General features: G+C 39.3%; 1 protein-coding gene across 2 annotated transcripts in view; it reads left to right on the top strand.

Annotated features, from left to right (window-relative positions):
- Positions 1-23,014, top strand: part of drc11 (dynein regulatory complex subunit 11) — a 54,617-nt gene that overhangs the window by 28,307 nt on the left and 3,296 nt on the right. For both annotated transcript variants that reach the window (XM_077199171.1, XM_077199170.1), the window contains exons 10-15: positions 2,932-3,038; positions 3,350-3,448; positions 9,492-9,553; positions 9,956-10,038; positions 12,247-12,354; positions 21,608-21,807. In XM_077199171.1, coding sequence (XP_077055286.1) covers positions 2,932-3,038; positions 3,350-3,448; positions 9,492-9,553; positions 9,956-10,038; positions 12,247-12,354; positions 21,608-21,807 — 659 coding nt within the window. The remainder of the gene's footprint in view (positions 1-2,931; positions 3,039-3,349; positions 3,449-9,491; positions 9,554-9,955; positions 10,039-12,246; positions 12,355-21,607; positions 21,808-23,014) is intronic.

The raw sequence follows: 23,014 nt of genomic DNA, 5'->3' as shown, positions 1-23,014 counted from the left end.
GGAGGCCACGGAAGTCATTTGTAGTAAGATTGAGATTGCCTGTTTGGTCTTGTCTGGCGCTTGCTTCCCTCTCACTCCCTTTCCCCCCCTCCTTCCCTTCCTGCATCCCAACGTCATGCCGCACTTGCTGGATGTGACCGATTGATTTCATTTCAGTCTCTTGGCAGAAGAGAGCCGTGTTAAGGAAGTGTCTGTTTCTCACTGTTAGCTGAATGACCGGGACAAACAGGCAAAACAGGCTTTCAGAATGAGTGCAGCTCCATCGTCGTATACTGACCAGCATACAAATCTTCACAAATGGTACAAAAGACCATACCGTGAAGATAACAGGCCGCTACGGAGCCTAGCAGAGTAGATACAGCTGACCGCCCTCCAGCCCCTGCTGTGTTTTTCACTGTATCCCCATATGGTGGGTGGCAAATGTGCTGTATATACCCCATGTTCAGTCAGAGCAGATGTGTGTGGCCACCCCCTTCCCACAAAACTGGCAGCCGTGTCACGATAAATGTTGTTGCTTTTCTGTTCATCCACAGTAGTGTCTGTTATTTTTGCACTGTGTGGGGTTGGACCATTCTCAGAGGTCTTCAATCCAAATAAAGTAGGTTTAAAATGCTGACCCCTAACAGTCATGGGTGTTCAGGAGAGTTAGGTGAATGTTGTCTTTAAACAAACAGGCCAGGCTATGTGAATGCATCCCTCTGAAGGAACTAGGCAATTATATGGATCGTATTGCCCCGGGATGTTTTGAAAATGTGACTTTGAAAAGGAGGCTTTGTGGACGGCAGTTTGACCTCCGACCTCAGCAAGGGATCTCATTTCAAAGTTTGATGCTTATTTTTAGGTTCCACCAGAGTGAGCTTTAACGTCAGTGCCCTTTGACCCCTGTGTGAACTTGACAGTGCTGCTTATTAGTGTTGTTTGAAATGATGCACCTATTATGCTTTTATTATTTCACCTTTCCATTAGTGTGTAATATAGATGTTTTTGCATGAAAATGATCTGCAGATTTGCAAAGCACAAGATCCACACCAAAGGTAGTTAATTTTTCCAACAGGAAACTACTTTATTTTGATGGTCCGTTTAACACATTCACTATAAGTAACTTTGGACCTATATGTCTATTAACTCTCATTAGAGTGTTAGTATTAGTAGACTGGTAGGGTTAGGGTTCGAATAAGTTGACATGTAGTTGCAAAGTTACTTATAGTCAGACGAATGTCTGTTGGAGGACCATCACAATAAAGAGTCAGCAGATATTAAGCAGACAGTCTACTAACACTCAAACGAGTTTAATAACCATCAAAAGTGTTACCCAGTTCAGTTTTTATTTAATTTTACTTGAGCTTCATTCAAGCTGCAGTACAGAATTTTGGCCTCTCTATCGTCATTCTGTGGTTGAAACTGCATGACTGCAGAGCAATCATATGTTCTTCAACACTGCTTTTTATTTGAGGAAGCGCAATGCTACCAGTGATCATATCAGAGCTTATCTGTATATAGTAGCTGTCTGTGTTTACAGACACGACATAAACATACAAGAACAAATGACGTAAACCTGGAATTTGCCACCAAATCGGTCCAATTTGCTAAAAATTCACCAATTGCTCAATCATTATTATAGACATAGGGCCAGATTTATTAAACCCTCTTTTGGCGTTAAAAAAACTACTGTCCGGATTTACTAAAGACACATGGAGAAAAATTAGCACTGAAATGCATGGACAGGGTTATTTTTGCGGCTGACCTTATTGCATGTGCATTTGTAGGAGTTTCCCTTTCAGGTGCTAAATTTATGGGAGGAGAGTATTTTAAATGAATCCTTCAAGGTGATTTACTAAGGTTTGCGCTAGTCAATTTAATGGTATTTGCGCCATTATTTATCACCCAAAAAAGCATGTCTTAAACCAGACGCTAATTTGCACTGCTTGTCTGCGCAGAACTTTCCACTCCCATCTGTGCTTTTTTGGAATTGCACTCTCACACTAATTTGCCCAGTGTAGTGAATGAGGCTAAGGCAGGGGCAGATTTGAACACAGATTTTTTTATGTACTCTCTCAATTTGAATTCGGGTCTAGTTCCTATTTGCTACCTCAATTGAAATTTAGAATTTGAAATTTGACTGACACCCGAACAACTGAACCTGGAATTTGAATTTAAAAAATGTATTCCAATGTATTCAATTTTAAAAGGTGCACAACCCTGGTGTTTATGAGGGCTTTGTTACAAGAACTGTAGCGCAAGCACCAATGTCATGGACTTGATTCTCAGGTAAATACATGAACTGATAAAAATATAAACCTTGAATTCACTGCTAGTTGCTTTGAGTAAAATCATCTGCCAAATGTAATCTTTAACACACTTTCACAAATGTTTGTCCTGGCCAGTTTATATTTAGTTTGCTGTTTTTTTATCTCTATGATATGCAAATGAACAAAACAGGGAAAAACAACTTCAGACTCATTGTGAGGTCAGACCCTGCCATTCAGTCCTCTTCCAGTTTCCAAATCAACCTGGCGTACTGCCTTTAGCCAGGACAGGAAGTGGGTGGAAATGGACTTCCTGTCAGGATGTGGCGCGTGAGAGCGCAGCATGGAGTACAATCAGATGCTGCGTTCTCACCCAGACTACAGCACCTGTGCTTCCTCTACACTCCACACGCAGGAGGTCCGACTGAGGCCCTCCAGACCCCTCTCAGAATTGTTTCCTCTTTTACACACAGTGCTGACTGATGTTCTCCTGACTATACTTTGATGCTTTGTGTCCAACTCAAGTTTGTTTTCACATGGCAGAGAATGTCTGTATGTTCTGTCGTTTTAGATGTATTGTCAATAACCATGGCGGTTTCCCTGTGGTAATGATCATATTATCACTGTTGTTGAAATTTAGTTTTACATAAATCAATATCCTCTGTGGATTTGTTGTGCATTGCAGAGGTTTGGCATTACCGAGATGAAAAACATAACTTCCTTCAAAGTTTCGATGCTCAGTTGGTGCGAGAGGAGAAGAGATTGGAAGTTGAAGAGGAGCTCAGAGTTCAGGTGGGAGCAGAGCTGTCATCAGGGGGGGAACCAGGGGCCTGTGATGGAGGGGTCCCAGTAAACACATCTTTAACCTGCCAATAGTATGCGAAGTGGGGCCCTCAGCTTCATAATTTTGTCTCGGACCCTCATGAATTCAAATCCTGATTGGGAGTAAAGAAATCAAACACTCTTTCTGCACTACATTTTATGAAAGTCATAACACTCTATGAAAACAAAACAGTTAAGCTCTTTCCCTTCCCTTGTGGCTCAATTCATTCCATCACATTTTTTTCCCTCTTTCTCCATCTTTGTTTTTATATTTGTCTCAGGTGGACGAGCTGATGAGGCAGGAACTGAAGAACCTTAAACTGGTGGTGGACAGAGACAAGGGAAAGAAAAAGAAAAAAGTAAAGAAAAGTAGTAAAAAGGTGAATGCCAGACATGCATACTTCTTCTTTTGAGATAAGATCTTAAGCGCATTTTAAATTCTCTGCATGAGTGACAGTGTACAGATGCTCAGTGCTCCCTGATGTTCCTCAGATTATAGATGGTGACTGGCATGTAAAACCCTGTAATGTGTCTTTTAGTCTGGATGAATCCAGATCTCGAGATATACTCTCTGCCCTCTGTTTATGCACCTTGTGTGAGGGGCCCTGGGGTCATACAGTGATCTGCCCTCAAGACCAGGAATGTGGTCTGGACAGAGAATTAGTAAAGGTGTCCTGCCCTCTTCAGCTTGTGTTTTGATAGGGCCCCAGTGTCTACCACGCACACACACATACTGGTTTCCATATTTTCTGGGGATCTACTTAGACGCAATAATTTGTATACTGTACAAACTGTATATTATATCTCCCTACACTAACCCTTCAACCTACCCATCAAAGAAAACTTTCTGCATTTTTATGTTTTTTAAAACACTTAATTTAGTATGATTTAGCTGTTTTCGTCATGGGGACCAAAACAATTGACCAGTATGATTATCCTTGTGAGATATTTGGTCCTCATTATGTAGGGAATACCAGACACACACACACACCCATATTGAGTTTCCATGTTTTATGGGCATAATTAATTTTATACTGTGCAAACTGTAAATTCGATCCCTGAACCCTTACCCATAACCTACTCATCACAGAAAAATAAAAGTAAAAACCATCACTTAGTATGATTTATAAGCCGTTTTCCTCATGGGGATCAAAACATTTTCCCACAAGAACAAGGATTTCAAATATTGCCATCTTTGTGGGGACATTGTCCCGGTAACGTAGAGTATACCTGAACCACATACACACACACTCAATATATGGTAACGAGAGGACCAAGACATATGGTAAAGTACATAATGTACGTAGAGTCATAGACATGTAAATGTATAGTTAAATGTATGTATTTTTATCTCAAAGCATATTCAACAACTATAGAAATCCTGTTTTTGCCACAGTAAAAAACAATGTGTCATGAGGATGGAAGGGTGAAGAAGGGAATGAACCCAATCGCAGACAGTAGTCACAGCACACGGTTTATTATGAACAAAAAGGGAAAACAAAGCCCACGAGGGGGCAAAACAAGACAGGACTAAGGTGACTAACTAGACAAAGATACTGACAAAATACTAGAAGACAAACAACTAATACAAAAAATAGCTCAACAGGACGATTATTCTTGACAGGTTACACAAACTTGACACGGATTGACAATGAACCGACACTGGACAGCAAACACGAGGGGATTAAATGGAGACAAACTAATGAGGGAGACAGGTGATAATGGGGAAGCAATAAATGACTAAACAAGGATAACAAGGAGGGCGGGGCTAGATGACGGGACAACACAAGCACATGGCCCAACAAGGCCATGTGTTTGCACATAAAACATGGGTCTGTCATGATCCTGCCTCAAGACTTAAAGACAGACAAGAACTAGATGGCAGAATCATGACAGAACCCCCACCTTAAGGAGCGGCTTCCAGACGCTCCTCAAGGGGACATCAAACACGGGACATGACAGTCTGTGACAAAGACACAAACCAACAATACATGACAATTAACAATAAAGGAATACACGAATAAACAATAGCAGGGTTGGGATGACAAATCAAAAATAACAGACAAGGAAGGGGGGGCGGAGGGAACACAGTGTTCATGGAGAAATGTTCAGAGTGGATGGGTGGACTGGGGCTCTTGGGTACATGGGATGAGGGCTGAGGACGAGGACTCTGGGTAGGCTTAGACGGAGACACACGAGGAGAGGTCTTGGGGGAAACAGTCCGGGGCTTAGTGGAGACAGGGAAAACAGTCCGAGAACTAGTGGTGACAGGGACAAACGGGGAAACAGTCCGGGGACTAGTGGAAACGGGGACAAACGGGGAAACAGTCCGGGGGCTGGTGGAGACAGGGACGAACGGGGAAACAGTCCGGGAATTAGTGGAGACAGGGACGATCGGGAAAACAGGCTGGGATACTGCTTCAGTGGTAGCAGCAACAGATTCAGACACGGAGGACACAGAGGATGAGGAAACGGGACTCCTGACGGGGGACATAGCAGGCGATGGGGCAGGACAGGGTGCAGCGCTCTCCGTGGCAGGCTTGGGTGCAACACTCCCAGTGACAGGCTTGGGTGCGGCGCTCCCAGGGACAGGATCGGGTGCGGCGCTCACAGGGGTAGGCTTGGGAATAGAGCTCACAGACACAGTGGGCTCGGGACAAGACATGACAGGCACATGAAGGATCTTGACAACCTTGGCAAGGTAGTCTGCTAGAGTCTCGGCAGCAACAATGATAGGCATCCGCTTACGAGCAGACACCGCTTGCAGGACTGCTTTGGGTGTGGCGCTCACAGGGGTAGGCTTGGGAATAGAGCTCACAGACACAGTGGGCTCGGGACAAGACATGACGGGCACATGAAGGATCTTGACAAGCTTGGCAAGGTAGTCTGCTAGAGTCTCGGCAGCAACAATGATAGGGATCCGCTTACGAGCAGACACCGCTTGCAGGACTGCTTCTGCAGCTTGATCGGCCACGGCGCTTGCAGTAGCGGGCTCTGGAACGGCGCTTGCAGTAGCGGGCTCTGGAACGGCGCTTGCAGTAGCGGGCTCTGGAACGGCGCTTGCAGTAGCGGGCTCTGGAACGGCGCTTGACGAAGGATGGGAGGCTCCCCTCTTCCTCTTTCTCCTAGGTCGGGAAGCAATGGTCACATCAGGACTCGTGATCAGCTGGACGGGCTCAGCGGAAGACAAAACAGGAACTGGGAAGACCATCTCTGGTTGGGTAAGCTCAGATGAAGATGATTCCGAAGGGGAATCCCACGAAACCCGTCTCCCTCGTTTACCACGGAGATCAGTGGGTGTGGAAGACGCCTCTGGAGTCATGGGGGAACCAGCCTGGTCCCCAAGCGTCGCAACGCCTATCATACGACCCTCCGGGATGACAGGAAGACAGGCAGAAGGTGAAGACCTCGAGACCCCCAGACTCCTCCCGGGAGAAGTGGTCATACAGCCGGGAGAAGTTTGACAAGATCCACTCACCCTCGGGTGAGTATGGAAGGGTGACACTCCTCTTGTTGAGGGGGGAAGACAACCAGACTTCTTCAAGGGGGTCCAGACGATGCTTGGCAGAGAAGGACAAACAGTCTGCTGGGTTCTTCTTAGGTCGGTTCATTCTGTCATGAGGTTCGAAGGGTGAAGAAGGGAATGAACCCAAGCGCAGACAGTAGTCACAGCACACGGTTTATTATGAACAAAAAGGAAAAACAAAGCCCACGAGGGGGCAAAACAAGACAGGACTAAGGTGACTAACTAGACAAAGATACTGACAAAATACTAGAAGACAAACAACTGATACAAAAAATAGCTCAACAGGACGATTATTCTTGACAGGTTACTCACAAACTTGACACAGATTGACAATGAACCGACACTGTCTCTATTTAGTCCTCTCGTGTTTGCTGTCCAAACTAATGAGGGAGACAGGTGATAATGGGGAAGCAATAATGACTAAACAAGGATAACAAGGAGGGCGGGGCTAGATGACGGGACAACACAAGCACATGGCCCAATAAGGCCATGTGTTTGCACATAAAACATGGGTCTGTCATGATCCTGCCTCAAGACTTAAAGAAAGACAAGAACTAGATGGCAGAATCATGACACAATGGGACTATTTGTTTTGCAATTACTGCTCCGTTTTTCATAATTGAAACTTTATCTACAACTTTACTTCTCCTAACTGACTTTATTTCACAATATAACTCCAAATGTTGCAATTTGAGCTTTGTTTCTCATATTTGCAACTTTATACCTTACAATGGGACTTTATTACAACTCATAATGTGTCATGATTTTATTATTTTAAACTTTATCTTACTTTTACTTCTGAAACAAAAAAAGCTGACCTGGAAGCAGTATTATCAAAGTGTTTATACATCTAACGGCAGATTCTAGACATTTATATGTGCAAAGTAAAGACATCCATTACTATGCCGGCAATATTTAGACAGAATAATATACATATAAAAAGATAGATTTGTTTGTGTATGTATGTGAATATGTGTGTGGCTCTGTTTAACTGTGACCTATAAACATATGGGAATATATAGGAGACCAATCCATCTCTATGTTTCCTGCAATCAGTCACTATTGTGTCTTCTCCAAAACAAGAAGCATAGAAAAAGGCCTCATTGCATGCCTGCACAAGAGCTAGAATTCCTCAACAACATATTTGGCATCCTGCTTGAGTTGCTTTACGCTGAGAGGTTTTGACAGCTAAATCGGTCACAGACGCTGTCTGTCTGACGTGTGTAATTTATACACAAAGATGTTTTTTATCATTAATCATTCTGCGAATGCAGGCACACGCATACCCCATTCAGCTCTGTTGGCGTAAGACTGAATTCCAGCTGTTAATTAATCTAAGTAGGTTTGCACATTGAACTTTGTTGGAATTTTAAAACACATTCAGTGAATTTAGGAAGCCATGCAATTTGGGAACATCAAATTGAACATTATGCAACAGGGAGGGTTTGTTTGTTAAATAAACATGCAACGCCCAAGCTGAGCTAATGCTAGCAGGAGTTCATCCTGACTGTTATATAAATGCAGGAGAAAAGTTTCCTGATCTTAATTTCACTGACTAACATACTCAGACCTGCCAAAAAATGATCCAAGATTCTCCATAAAAATATTTTGGGGAATCACAGTATGTTCAGTCCCAGTTTCTGAGAAAATGAAGAGGGTTTCTATTACTCGCCGAACAAATATTTAGAACGTTTGGTTACATATTATTCATGGAAATTCCCGGTTGCTAGTCCTGCTAGTCTGGTTCATTTGTGCTTTGGAAAAGCCCTGAATAACAGCAGGTTTCAAGGTGTCTACAGTAGGCTGCATAAAAACGGTTGTACTGAGAGTACAGTCTAGATAATCACCTGTTATTAACATGTTACATGGTAAGGCAAGGCAAGCCAAGGCAAGTTTATTTATATAGCACATTTCATACACAATGGTAATTCAGAGTGCTTTACATAGAAGAAATTAAAATAATCAAAAGAAATCAGAATAATTAAAGCAGTTTAGAATAAAAGATAAAATACAGAAATAATCAAATGAAATCAGAATAATTAAAACATAAAATAAAATACAGTGCAAACAGTCGGACGAACAGTGGCACAGTGCTCATTCAGTAAATGCACAGCTAAACAGATGTGTTTTGAGTCTGGATTTGAATGTGACTACTGTAGGAGCACATCTGATCTCTTCTGGAAGCTGGTTCCAGCTGCGGCTGGCATAGTAGCTAAAAGCAGACTCGCCATGCTTAGAGTGAACCCTTGGTATTTCTAGCCGATGTGATCCTAATGATCTGAGTGATCTGTTGGGTTTATATTCAGTGAGCATTTCTGCAATGTATTGAGGTCCTAGGCCATTGAATGATTTATATACCAGTAATAATACTTTAAAATCAATCCTAAATGTAACTGGCAGCCAGTGTGAAGACCTGAGGACTGGTGTGATGTGTTCATATGTTCTGGTTCTGCTCAGAATCCTAGCAGCAGCGTTCTGTATGAGCTGCAACTGTCTTATGGTCTTTTTGGGAAGGCCAGTGAGAAGTCCATTACAATAATCCACCCTACTGGTGATAAAAGCATGCACAAGTTTTTCTAAGTCTTGACTGGAAACAAAGCATCTAATTCTTGCAATATTTTTCAGGCAATATTGTAGGGTCAGAAGATTTAATATACTGAAACAGACATGTTGATATGCCTTGGTGTTAAAAGGAAAATAAACTTCCTTTACAGTCTGACACTAATCTAATCACACTTTGAGTTATGCTAAGACTTATTTCAATCTAAAAACCAGAAAGGAAAAATATAATATCGGTACTATCTACGACACATACTCTCCTTCCCCTGTCATACTTGATTCTGAATTATTTTCAAATATTGTTGACCATAACTAAAAACACATTTTCTTTGCTTTAGAAAAAAAAGAAAGGGCGGAAGACTGGAAAGAAGAAGAAAGAGAAGGACCTCACAGCTGACAGGTTTGAATAAATAAACTGGTTTAAAATGCAAAGTCTATTTCTCAAGAATATTACAATGTAGTTTAATCATTGCTAAAAGAGTATATTTGACCCCTGGCACTGTTTGCAACTGGGAGATGTAGGTCATACGTTAAACACCAGTGCACTGTGAGAGTTCTGGAATAGAAGGATTGTGCTTCTGGAAAGTGCTCAAGTGAGTGTCAGGGTTTGGAGCTCAGGGTGCCTGGCGTACGTCCATGTGGAGCACAAGAATTCACGGCTGGCTCTGATCGCTGTGATGTAATAGAAGTTTGCGTCAGATACACAGCATGACTAATCAGTTTGCTCTCTTGTTTGCAATGCTTTTTCTGTTTTTCTCTCTTCCAAACTTTCTTTCTACCTCTCTTTTTGTCTTCCCTCTAGGACCATAGAATCTCTATATGAGGAGCTTGTTCTGGAAGGCTTCATAATCAGGCCAATGAACGTCAAGTTGTCAGATTACATAGGTAAAAACTAAACACCACTGAGATAAATGTCACGTCTTTTTAGTTTTTAACATTCTGTAATGTCTTCTTAACTCCATCATTCACTTGCTTAATTCTGCATTGATGGTTAAACATTACACTCAAAAATATGTTTAATTATTTTTGAAGATACACATTTCAGTTATATGACAAATTTCCTTCCAATTGAATTATCTTTAAATGTTGAAAATATTTTATGTAACACTTTAAATCAATTAAGACATTCGACTAACTATAAGTAACTTTGCAACTACATGTCAACTACCAATCGTTAGATTATTAGAAGACTGTCGGCTTAATATCTGCTAACACTTTATTCACCATAATCTAATAGTCTACTAATACTCTATAGTTACTATACAATACTATACAATACTATGGTTAGTTGACATATAGTTGCAAAGTTACTTATAGTTAGTAAAATGTCTAAAGTAGACTATCAAAATAAACTATAACCATATTTTAAATTCCGGGGAAACAAAATTAAATAAAACATTTATTTAAAAGTTATTGAATAAAATTAAAGATTATCACACTTTTAAAAAAAAGAACTACATTTATATTATTAAAAAGTTAAAATATAAAAATAAAAAAAATTGGGGGGGGGGGGGGGGGGGGGAATTGTATGATTTATTTAAATTTATGAATTTATTATGTTTCACTGTCACTTTCATTATTATTATTATATTTTATGTATTATTATTAGTAATAGTAGTAGTAGTAGTAGTAGTAGTAGTAGTATTGGTCAGACCTTATAGTTCACTAGATCTTAGTTTGGCACAAGAAGTTCAGCACATCCTGATTTTGCGAGTTAAAGGCGTTCCTGGGTCAACATGTTTTGTTGATCCTGGAACAACATTCCTGTCCGAAAATGTAATCCTATCCTATCCTATCCCTACCCCTAAACCTAACCCTACCCCGAATGCCGGGCGTACACCAAAGGATTTTCACAGTCCCAGACTAAAGACCGGCAGTCTTTAGGAATCTTACTGGAGTCTCGGCGCGCTCCCGTCGTCTCGATCGTTAAATGTGAGGTGATAATCTGCAGTCGGCGACTCGATTTATGCCAGTCTTTCTCTAGTCTATCATATCAAACATGTTTGATATTATCGCAAGTCTTTAGTCTGAGACTAAAAACTGTGAACCCAAGTCTTTACATGTGAGCTGATAATCTTATAAAGTCTTTTCTAAATCTTTTCAAAGTCTTTAGGTGTACAGAAAGCATTAGTTATCCCCAAAATCAGATGATAGATATCCCAAATTGATAGGTGAATAACACTGATGTAGAAGCACCTAATCCTGGCTGTAAGCCTGAACTTGACATAAACTGTAAATGTGTCCCTCAAATCTGATTGGTTGATTGGAATGTTGATCCAGGAACATGTTGCACTTGCTGAAATCAGCCTCTTTTCTCCTGGCATAGTGTAATGCCACATGAAAACAGAGACTCTTGTCCAGTTCAATGGCTGTGGTCACACTTATGGGGGCTCCAAACTGCTTCTGAAATCATTTGTTTTGCTAAACATTTCAGTATTTATGTTGATAATTCTTAGACTTAATTAGTTCAGCTTAATCACATAAAGTGCATAACGTCCAGTGTCAGAGCTATAGCTTTGATGTGAACATATAGTGTACATTGATTTTACCTAGAATACTGTTTTCAGTTGTTTTCATGTGTTGCCATTTGTTACATGTCACAAGCACAGTGAAATCAGACGGTTACATCAGTGAATCAAGTTTTCCGAGTTTGAATCAGTTTTATGATAAATGCAAAGCCCAGGGTTTCAGACTTGGTTTTACTGCTAAAGCAACTTTACCACAGACACATGCACAGTGCTGAATCACACCCTTGTGCACGTGTGTGTGCACCACAATGGATTTTATGACTCATCTATGGTTCAACTGCACAGCATAGCAACCTAAATTTGCTCTAAAATGACACGAAATGCGAAATGCCCTAAAATGTCAGTTTCTGTTTAGTTCGTTTTTTGGAAACAGGGTGTGGCGTTTAAAGTATAGAAAACCACATTGCTATGTGTCGGAACAACTTTGTTACTCTAACATTGTTTTTTGCATTCCATGGAAACCGTGTAACAGTGACAGATGCAGTGCTGGCAAGCAACCATTGATGTCTGATGTTTGTTAGCATATTTAAAGCAGTATGGCATATATTTTTCCTTGTCTCTCTAGGTGAATACAGTTACTTGGGCACAACACTGCGGCAAGCAGATATTGAGCCCATGCCATCTCTCTCTGACGTAAGACAGCTCATCGCACTTTATGGCATTCTCCCTTTGGGTGAGTGTAACCAGCTCTAACTAGTCAGACCTAGTCAACTGTGCTTCTCTTTGTTTTAGTCATCATACATCATCCAAAAACACCTGAAAATGTGTGGCATTACTCTGATGATGTCACTATAATGAAGTATGTTCTGCTGAACTGTTAAAATGAGAGTTAAATATTATTCATCATAATACAATTTTTGCATTTCTGGGACTGTTGGAAGTGAATTAGTGTATGCACAATTATTATTATTTTTTTTTAAATCTTACCATGTTATTACTATATCCCTTTTTATTAATAAAAAAAAACATAGCAATTCTTTGACATTTCAAATTTACATGACCTAAAGAAAAAATCTAAATCATAAATCAACCTGAGAATTACCAGTATTAAAAAAATGGTCTACATTTATGAATCCTCAAACAAAACATCAATATATAAAATAACAAAAAAAATCACACTTTTACTTTCCAATGAAAAAGAAGATAATTTGTTTCATGCTGCAGTGGTTCATCAAGGTGTGTGCATATTTATGTTTATCAACAAAATTTTGTCCCAATACTGTGTTTGATTGACTGTAGGATAAATATATTTTACAAAATAATTTTGAGACATAAAATGTTTTTAAAAAATAGTCTCTATAACATCATGTATAAAACCAAAAAGTGTTTATATCTCAAGTAAACTATTTTTAAAAAGTAAAAAAATAATAATTACATGTATTTTGATAGTCTTGGCACGTCTGCAAAGTTTGGTTCCTGTACAAAAAAACTGTGATGACAAAAAAAATGTATCCCTTCTGGGTCCAAACACACCCAAATGCATTATGAAGCTCCACTCAAGAGGCACTCAAGAGCGTCTCGTGGAATTTTATAGTGGCTCACATCAATTTTTCAGGAGCAGCACTATTAGATCCGTGTGTTTGTGTGTGTGTGTGTGTGTGTGTGTGTGTGTGTGTGTGTGTGTGTGTGTGTGTGTGTGTGTGTGTGTGTGTGTGTGTGTGTGTGTGTGTGTGTGTGTGTGTGTGTGTGTGTGTGTGTGTGTGTGTGTGTGTGTAATAGAATGCACCCTGTCTGCCCTTCTGAACTGTACTTGACCCTACTAAGCAGCTCATGGTCTTTTGTAACTTTCTCTGGAGCGAATGCTTCATTGCCTAGCAAAGGCCCGGTGTCCCGTATCACAGTATCAACACCAACATTCACTCTATACACTCACTTCTCATTTAATAACCCAGCCATGGGCTCAATGGGATCAGGCCAGATCATACACACACTGCCCTGGTGGGCTGTAACCTTAACAACTCTTTCCAGGGAGAGTTAGATTGTCCCTCAGTGATTCGTGGCCCTAGGCGAAAAAGGTTACCACATAAACAGAGCTCAGTGCTAAAACAAAGATACCTCAGTCAGCAGCAGCAAAACAATCACACAAAGGAGTCAGGATGTCTATATCCCTAAAGATCTCTGTGGTATGAGAGTGTGTGATGTCTCTCCAGAGGTCTGTCATCACGGCATTCCCAGAGGAGAGTAACATTGCAAGTGCAAATCAAAACTAGACTGCTCCCAATACAGCAAACACAGAGCAAAATAAATCAACTTTCAGAGTCAAAGACTATGCCTCAACAAACTTAGCAGTATTTTGACACAAATTCACCTGTTACTCTGCAATATGACTAAAACTAATACAGTAAGACCAAGTGTGTTTTACATGTTAGAATGGTAATTCATTTCATTTACAAAATTGTTTCCTCACACAGCCTGTCTCATACTGATCATTTTGCATATTTTTTTGCATGGTTCATTCTGAATCAATTTTAATGGTAAACTTTGAGTGTTTGATTTTAAGGACTTTTTTATTGTCCTTGAAGCAAAACAAGTTGAGAACTACTGATCTATAGATCAAAAAAACACAAACCAGCATAAGCCAACATAAAAATTCATTTTGATCTAAACTGTTATTTTCAACACAAAAGAGGGACAAAGAGAGAAAGGAAAGATAGGGGTTTAAAAAAGGGGATAGTCATTATTCCACTTTCTAACTTCCTACTCTGTGAGCCATGACATAAATCCTAGTTTTCATTTTGTTTTTGATGATTGCCCCTCTTTAAAAGTAACGAATGCTGCCCTGGCCTGAGGTATGTTGCTCTGTGTTCTCACTGCAGAGATCAAGTTTTGTTAGATCTACCCCTCTAGATTAGATTTTCTTGCATTTCTGTTCTTTCCCGTCTTGAGTTCTTACCTACCCATCCCTAGAAATATAATCACTCCCACCATTTTACAGGGCGGACTAGTGTAAATCTAATTTGAACATCAAAGCCAGCAGCTGTTAACTGGGACAGTGTGAAATTCATGAACTATGAACCATGATTAGTGCAACTACCTTGTAAGTGGTTGCAGAAAAGCACAAGTTTCTCACAGTGTTAATAATTTTCCTTTTCTGTAAACTATTTTATTCTTGATAAACATTGCAGATATTCTGAAGTCAAATAAACTTCCTCCATAACAGGGGGGACTGCAGATGTAAAGTAGCCCTGGGGCTAATTCTGGCATATTTACATTGCTGAAAAGCTAATTATGTTCATTAATATGCATTGTCCCTTTTAAATAAATAAATTAAATAAATAAATAAATAAATAACACAATGGCTCTTTTAACAAAGCGTTTGGGAGAGATTAGGAAGTGTAATTCAATTTTGGATAATCAAGTTTAAACCGTAGTGCTTGTGAAGTGTACACGCAGATACACATTCGTTCACGCATAACACAGGCTGTGCTCCAATCTGCTTGCTTACAGTGTGCAATAAAAGTATGCACTTCGCTGGTGATGGTAAAGTACATACTTTTGATTGTGCAGCACTGATACGGAAATTTTGTCGGCTAATAACCTATGAAAACCTTTTCTATGTGACACAAGTGGGCTTCCTCAAGGGGGTTCTTACATGATTTAAAAGCTTAACTCTCCATTGAACCACATGCAAAACTAGTTTTCTTTCTACAAAAAATACTTTTTTTACTGGAACCATTTGTACAGTAATTTGGTTCAAATTATTAAATACAATGATTCATACCCGAGATACATTTAGAACTCATCAAATTTCTATAAATATTCACAAACAACGGTGATCTAACCTTACTATCCAGTTGAGGCCTGTTTGTGCTAATCTGGTGCTTATGGTGCGTATACCTTGGTAGTCGGATTTTGGAGCTGTGAATGAAATCACACTCAAGTGTACACAAGTCGGAAAACCAAGATAGATGCGTCCAGCAAACCTTTGTTGTGCATTAAAAAGCAGCATTTTGCACAAATAATGTCCACCGCTAGAGGTTGCGAGTAATGTTTGTATTGAGACAAAGACAAACAGAAGTGCTAATAAACAATATATTAGTTCTGTTTCACTTACTGTTGAGGTGCTGAGCAGCCATTTTGGATACTCAATCAGGGTTGTGAGCGTTCCTCCGAGTTGGAGCTCAGACTTGAGTGGGCATTCCAGTTAAACTACTGGGAATTTCTAACTTCTGAATGGAACACAAGGTAAATTTATTAATGTGCTGTATCCTGATAGCAGTAAGCTAATTGAATTACCTTAAAATAAAATATTTCTTAAGTTTTAGGTTTAAGGCGGGACATGACAGGCAAAAACATATTTTTTTTGTTCACTGGTCAATTTTGAGATTTTGGGATATTTGTCTTCAATTACATGTCTTTTTTCAGAATTGTGGTGAAAAAAAGTCCGAAATACACATTTAGGTCTTTATTTTACTACGCTTTGTCTGTTTGCGTCTGTAGATTTCTCATAAATTCATCAAAAGTTGTCGTTATAAATCATCCCTCTGCTCCGCGATCGCGATCTGCACTCTGTCATCACACACACCGATAGAAAGCTCTCTCTCGTGTACAATATCGTCGGATCCAAATATGGTAATTTCCTTTTTATCAGCAACCAATCGTTGAAGTAAAACGGGGGATTTTACTCTAAATGCGCAATCTCATTGGCTGATGCTAAATCTTTAAAGCCCGTTTTCTGAAAATGACTTTTCTCACATACTCCAAGTCCGAAATCTCCACTTCAGTAGCACCTATATACACCAAACTTTCCAGTCTTGTACCTAGTTATATTATGAAGACATTTACTGAGGGATTTGTAAATATATTATTCCTAGCCTGATTTATATAACATTGTATTCCAAAAAACATGTCGAAAATCATTTTTTTAAGGCTATTGGCAGTATATTCTGATTTACAGGATAACAAAAGTAGATATGCATAAATCCCTCTGTAATGTTTTCCCCATCTAATATGTGAACACAATGAAAAAAATAATTTTGAACCTGGCTTTATCCAATACTCAGATTTCGTTTTTTAAAATATATGCAAATTAGTGCATATTTAATTAGATAATGCCTCATTTCCATATTTAAACATTAAATTACAGAAAACTTGTAATACATTTTTTTCTCATCTTAATGTAGGTAATCAACTGGCAAAGTTTCATGGTGATATCTGCTAGTTAAAAAAATTACCCAATTCACCTGTAGTGTCTCGCCTTAATACAAATGCAGCAGCAGCTTTGGCCTTGCACCCTTCACACTTTTCAACTACAAAAAAGTAAAACATCACAAACTCATCCTTTTCCAATGTGCAAGGGCTTGTGGGTGATAGCACAAAAAGCATGCACACTCTGAAAAATACATTTAAAAAAATATACCATGCTGGCACTTTCAGACACTTTAATTCTTGTATATTATTTAGAATAATATTTGATAATAGGATCTAGCCTTATGCCCTACTCATCCAAACACAGAGTGATTTTTCTATTTATATCGCCCCCTGCTGCTTATAGTCCTGAAAGTGTAAAGGTTGGTTTATACTTGTGAAATTATCACTGAGATGACAAAGAGAGCTGGAAATGTGAAACAAATACCCACACATACAAAATATGAGTCTTTTTCACTGCAGTTCTTTCTATGCTCTCAATGTCTGCCTTTTTTATCTAAAACTGGGTTACACATACTTTTCACTTCAAGGAACACTTTCAACGAGAATTCTGACATCATTTACACACCATCATGTCATTTCAAACCCATATGAATTTTAGAGTTGTCCATTTATGTTTGCGATTGTGCTGTATTCACTTAGCCTGGCAAGCCAGACCTACATCAAGATGTTAGGTCTGGGAACTCACAATTGGCATGCCTCAATCCGAGGGGCGGGATAAATGGTTGTCTATGGGGTTAGAATTCGGTCACAATTTCTGAGCGCAAAAGATCACATTTTGAGCGCGCAAAAGGGCATTTCGCACGCGCGTGACCTGAGTTCTGCGGCAAAATGTTCATCTTGCAGATAATAAAATATTTAGAGCGAACGAAAATCAATTTTGCATTTAAAATAAGTATTTGGATGTGCGCAGACGTTCTCTTTCGCATGTGCAAAGTTTCACTTTCTTGCTCCTTTCATACCAGCCATAAGCGCTCTCTAAGCGCAGACGCTCGCTTGCTTAACACAACCCAGCATTACAATATGCCATAATTCCAGCCAATCAGAGATGAGGCTTGTAAATTCTGATTGGCTGGCTTGAAAACCAATCACAAGACTCCCTGCATCACTGACTGTGGAAGAGGAAAAATACATGGTGGAAGATGTTTATGTTAACAAAAACATTCACAGCAGAGATGTTCTGTAAAAACAACTATCATACTAAAAAAACAAATATATACTGTATTTTCTTATATACTATTTTAGGATGGATAGTGTTCACACTGGGATGCAGGCTTGTTCCTCTCACTGCAAAAAAAGAGAAAGACATGTGGGTAACAATGCAAATATAACTGTAAGTGAAAATCTTGGGTGTGTGACCCACAAGACTTCTACTATATAATTACTCGCATAATTAGATTTTTATTTTTTTGCAGTGAGGGGAACAAGCCTGCATCCCAATGTGAACACTATCCATCCTAAAATAGTATATAAGAAAATACAGTATTTTTTTTTTAGTATGACAGTTGTTTTTACAGAACATCTCTGCTGTGAATATTTTTGTTTAAATAATTCCAAGGATATAAAGTAGATTGATTATTATTTTAATGTTATTACATTGCATTTCTACGTTTATTTGATGGCTTTTTTTATTCTAATGTGAGTGATGTACCGTTTTTACACACTTATTTCATTAAAAGGGGAAAAGTCTGTCCATCTTCATTTCTGAAAATGTGTAACATTTGAGACCCCAGCTCGGTCACATTCATATTTCACTAATGTTAATTACATAACTTGCAGTTCAGAAAGAAGTTAGAACTACCACTTGAGGTGTAGCAAACACTGGGACATGCCATTATGTACAGTAATAGTACGATTTGATTTTGATTAAAAATAAGCTAAAAAGAATTAGCTTAGAAATAAGCTAAAATATAAAATGTGGTCGTGGAGTGGTAGACATTTGAACTTAAAGTGTTCAAGCCATTAAACAAATTAAAACATAAACATCTTCCACCATGTATTTCTCCTCTTCCACAGTCTGTGATGCAGGGAGTCTTGTGATTGGTTGTTAAGCTAGCCAATCAGAATTTAGCAGCCTCATCTCTGATTGGCTGGAATTATGGCATATTGTAACGCTGGGTTGTGTTGAGCAAGCGAGCGTCTGCGCTTAGAGAGCGCTCATGGCTGGTATGAAAGGAGCAAGAAAGTGAAACTCTGCACATGCGAAAGAGAATGTCTGCGCACATCAAAATACGTATTTTAAATGCAAAATTGATTTTCGTTTAGTATTCTGCGAGACGAACATTTCTCCGCAAAACTCAGTTCACGCCCTTTTGCGCGCTCAAAATGTGATCTTGCGCGTGCAGAATTGTGACAGAATTCTAACCCCATAGTTGTCTTACAAAATCCCTCTGCACGCAATAGGACAGCGCTACAACCAACCAGAGCAACGAACGGCTGTGGCTGAGTGAGTCCCATGGGTTTTTCCACCAGCGGAGCTAGTTGATATATTAAACTTTTGCCGTATCCGGTCGTCAAAACTCCGAACACATCTTCCTTTTTTAAGAATGACTTAAAGGGATAGTTCACCCAAAAATGAAAATTCTGTCAGTATTTACTCACCCTCATGTTGTTCCAACCCCGTAAGACCTTCGTTCATATTCGGAACACGAATTAAGATATTTTTGATGAAATCTGTGGCTTTTGCCGCAAATAAACCCATGCTACTTGTGACTGGTTTTGTGATTCAGGGTCACAATTGTCCTGCTCTATGTTATTAAAATAAATAGGCACCAACGGTGCGTTCAAAATCACATACTGCCTGTGTAGGTACTGCATTTGAATTACTTTGCAAACATTAAAGTACGTTCTATGAATATGGGTAGTATGAATGAAGTTCAGACGTACTACATCCGCTATGTTGTTACTGTCACGTGACCTACCAGTGTTACCACTTCCATTCACAAATCCTCCCCTGTGGCCTCATGGGATAGTAAATTGGCCATCGAATGCGCACCAGAATCTCGGTCGGAAGTAGTAGGACATCCAGGTACTTTTCGCCTACTGTTTTTCGAGTACTATGAATTCGGACATACTACTCTGTTTGCATACTTTTTTTGCATACTATATAGTAGGGAAGTATTTTATTTCAGATGCAGCGTAAGACTTTCAAGCTTCAAAATGGATACTTAAGCACCATGAAAGTATGTTAATATCCCATACAACTGAGCTGTATTTAAAGCATTTATAATATTATTAATACTCATATTATTTACTTTAATATTTACAATAATGTTTTGTGATGAACAAAGAGAAATTTAATATATTCATTTCCCCTCCCCTTCCCATTTTTTTAGTCAGTGATTTGAACTTGAGAACTTGTTCATTCTGATTTGTGAATTAATCATGAGAAGTTTTGTGAACTGAATCAACTTATTCACTGAATATAGCCAACTCAAAAGAATAAATCAGACATTGCAACTTTCATGAATTCTCATGAACGCAGCGAGGAGAGATGGGTGGATGCCAAGATTTTCAGAGAAAAATGACTTAAATATAAAGATATTGAATAAGAACCACAAGTATACTTTTATAGCACTTTTGGGACTCATTGAGAACAGAGACGTGATATTGTGCAGCACCTGTTATGTGTAAGCCTCCCTTCTGGGCAGACATGTTTGTTTGTGTGGATGTGTGTGTGGCCGGACTTTTGTGTGCGCACTGGCAGACGTATATTTTTGTATGCTTCTGTTTGTGTGTCTGTGTGGTCTCACATTCATGCCAGCTCACTGCATCCTGAGCTCTGTCCAGTTGGAGCCCTTTTACAGCATCCATGAGAAGAATCTCACACCACCTGTGTCTTAGCCCCAGAGAGCCATTAAACTATTGTTCTTCTATTACTGAGCACCGGCAGCCAGAGCAATCAACCTTTTCTGACATCTGACTTCCTAATCAAATGAGTATAGAGTTTGCAGGGAGTTCCTCCCTGTCTTTAGATATAGATGAATGATTGGGTGGGATGCATTAGATTTTAAACATCTGGAGTCAAAGGGGATTTTCCTTCTTTGTCAGAGCAATGTTGTATTATAACAAATTATCTGACAATTATCTTGAGATGACTTAAACAGTTACTCTTATTCAACCGATGTATACAGATGGTTATCTGATATACTGCAGTATATAGTCAGGAAATTGAATGAGGATGAGTGAGGACGACAGAGCAACGACAGAGGGACAGAAACTAGAGATAGAACACATAAGATATTAAGGCCCCAATATTAGGGCTGCACAATAAATCGAATTTGTAGTCGTGATTTATGTAATTATGTAATTGTTCAAAGACGCAATTACAAAAACAAGTCCACTTACATTATTCTGTGTGCTTAAGATTTGTTTTTTTGCTTTCTTCAGCTTATCTTAAGATATTTTTTTGTGATAATCGTAATTAATATTCGCAATTGCAATTCAAGGGAATAATCGAAAATTATGATTTTTGTCATAATCGTGCAGCCCTACCCTATATACTCACGGCAAAGTAATTTTTTTCTTATTCACATAGGGGTAAAAAGAAATATCTCTTTGAAATATCAGCGTCACTTTCGATAAAAATTACAACTTCAATTTCTACTATAAAGCAGCTTCTTCTAAGTCCTTTTGAACTACCGAAACGAACGTTATACAAACTTTGTTTTGGCCTGATTTAATTCAAAATGATATCACACCTGTACTTTCTTTGATTTCACTTGTAGTATATCGCCTTTAGAAGTAAAACTCACTGCTTCCTCTTCTGGTCTCCATAGGCTCTCAGTGTGTCCATGAGAGAGGGCCCCTGATCCGGGCTGTGCTGCTTACGGGGCCGGCAGGGGTTGGGAAGAAGATGTTGGTCCATGCCCTGTGCAACGAAACTGGTGCGAACTTATTCGACCTCTCCTCTTCAACACTAGCTGGCAAATATCCAGGCAAAAGCGGACTGCAATCCCTCCTGCACATGGTCTTCAAGGTGAGGGGATACCATCTGCGGCCTCTCTGAAAATTATCTTCTGGGAATATAGAAAGCCAAGATTTTAAGATAGTGAAATGTTGAAATTCCATGAGCTTCTTTTAGCTCCACATATCATAAAAACCGATAGGGTCAACATACCTGATTGATTGGTATGCATACTTTAGCTTGTGTCAAGACTTATCGTCAGGATCATCAATTCATCTTCTAAAATAGAGTGAAACATGAGGCTTTTTGTGATGGTTTTTCTGTTTATGAGAAATATTCTGGCATGACTTCCAAACATAAACACTAATGCAAATGGAAAAACTTTCCTTCCTGTCTCTATGTGGCAAGAAAATACTTCTAGAAAGACATTGTTTACTTGCTGTTTAACATTTCAAGAAGTGTTTAGTACTGTACATAAATAAACTCGCGTGTTTAACCTAGGAGGCCAAATTGTATCCCCATATCACCTCTTCCCTTTTTTGACGAAGCTTTAGTAATAAATCACAAATAATGGAACGGTCAAATCAATAAAGGGCTTTGAAATTTGTGCTGTTGCCCACCAGTATAGTTTATTGTGGCCTTTAAGAGAGGGGAATGCCAGGCTTGGAAGTTTTACTTGAAGAACTGTTTCTGAGAGCATCTGGCACCACAGATAAACAAGGCAGGATGAGGCAGGGGGATTCTGAGATTCTGCACTCAGCATTGTGTTGGATGGTGGTCTTTCAGCACCTCTCCTAATGCATGCTGGGAATAAAACCAGGTGCCAGCATGATTTCCTGCTCACTAAACCGTTTTGAGATGAATCACTCCTCCACTTTCCTGTCCACTGCAAAGCTCTCTGTTACAAACATTGGAGAAAGGTTTTATTTACATATATTTAGGGAAGTTAGTTTGTTACTGTTCCCTCTAATCTGTACAACTGCATACTTCTGATGTTGCTCCCGTGGAGGCCAAAACAAATCCGACAATCAGATCCGCAAATCCAGAAGGTTAACTCAAATATGTGGGAAAAGAGCTAGTGTTTTCTTGAATTACAGCTATGTATCCATTGCTTTTCATTATGGAACTGAATCTGAGAAATCTTGTGTGGAAATATGCTGTGCTGATTAATTCGCTATGGACTGCATCATAAAAGAGAAGCCGACAGAGATTTCTGCAAGTTGCACAACTTGCAACTTGCAAACTTGCAGAAGCCCATGGAGGCCATGCTTGACTTTTC

This window comes from Siphateles boraxobius, unplaced genomic scaffold (assembly GCF_051911475.1).
Source record: "Siphateles boraxobius isolate OS27281-9 unplaced genomic scaffold, OSU_SipBor_1 41, whole genome shotgun sequence".
In the NCBI taxonomy this organism is placed as follows: Eukaryota; Metazoa; Chordata; class Actinopteri; order Cypriniformes; family Leuciscidae; genus Siphateles; species Siphateles boraxobius.
Note: the sequence above shows the minus strand (reverse complement) of the source record. Positions and strands in the feature narration are given on the sequence as shown.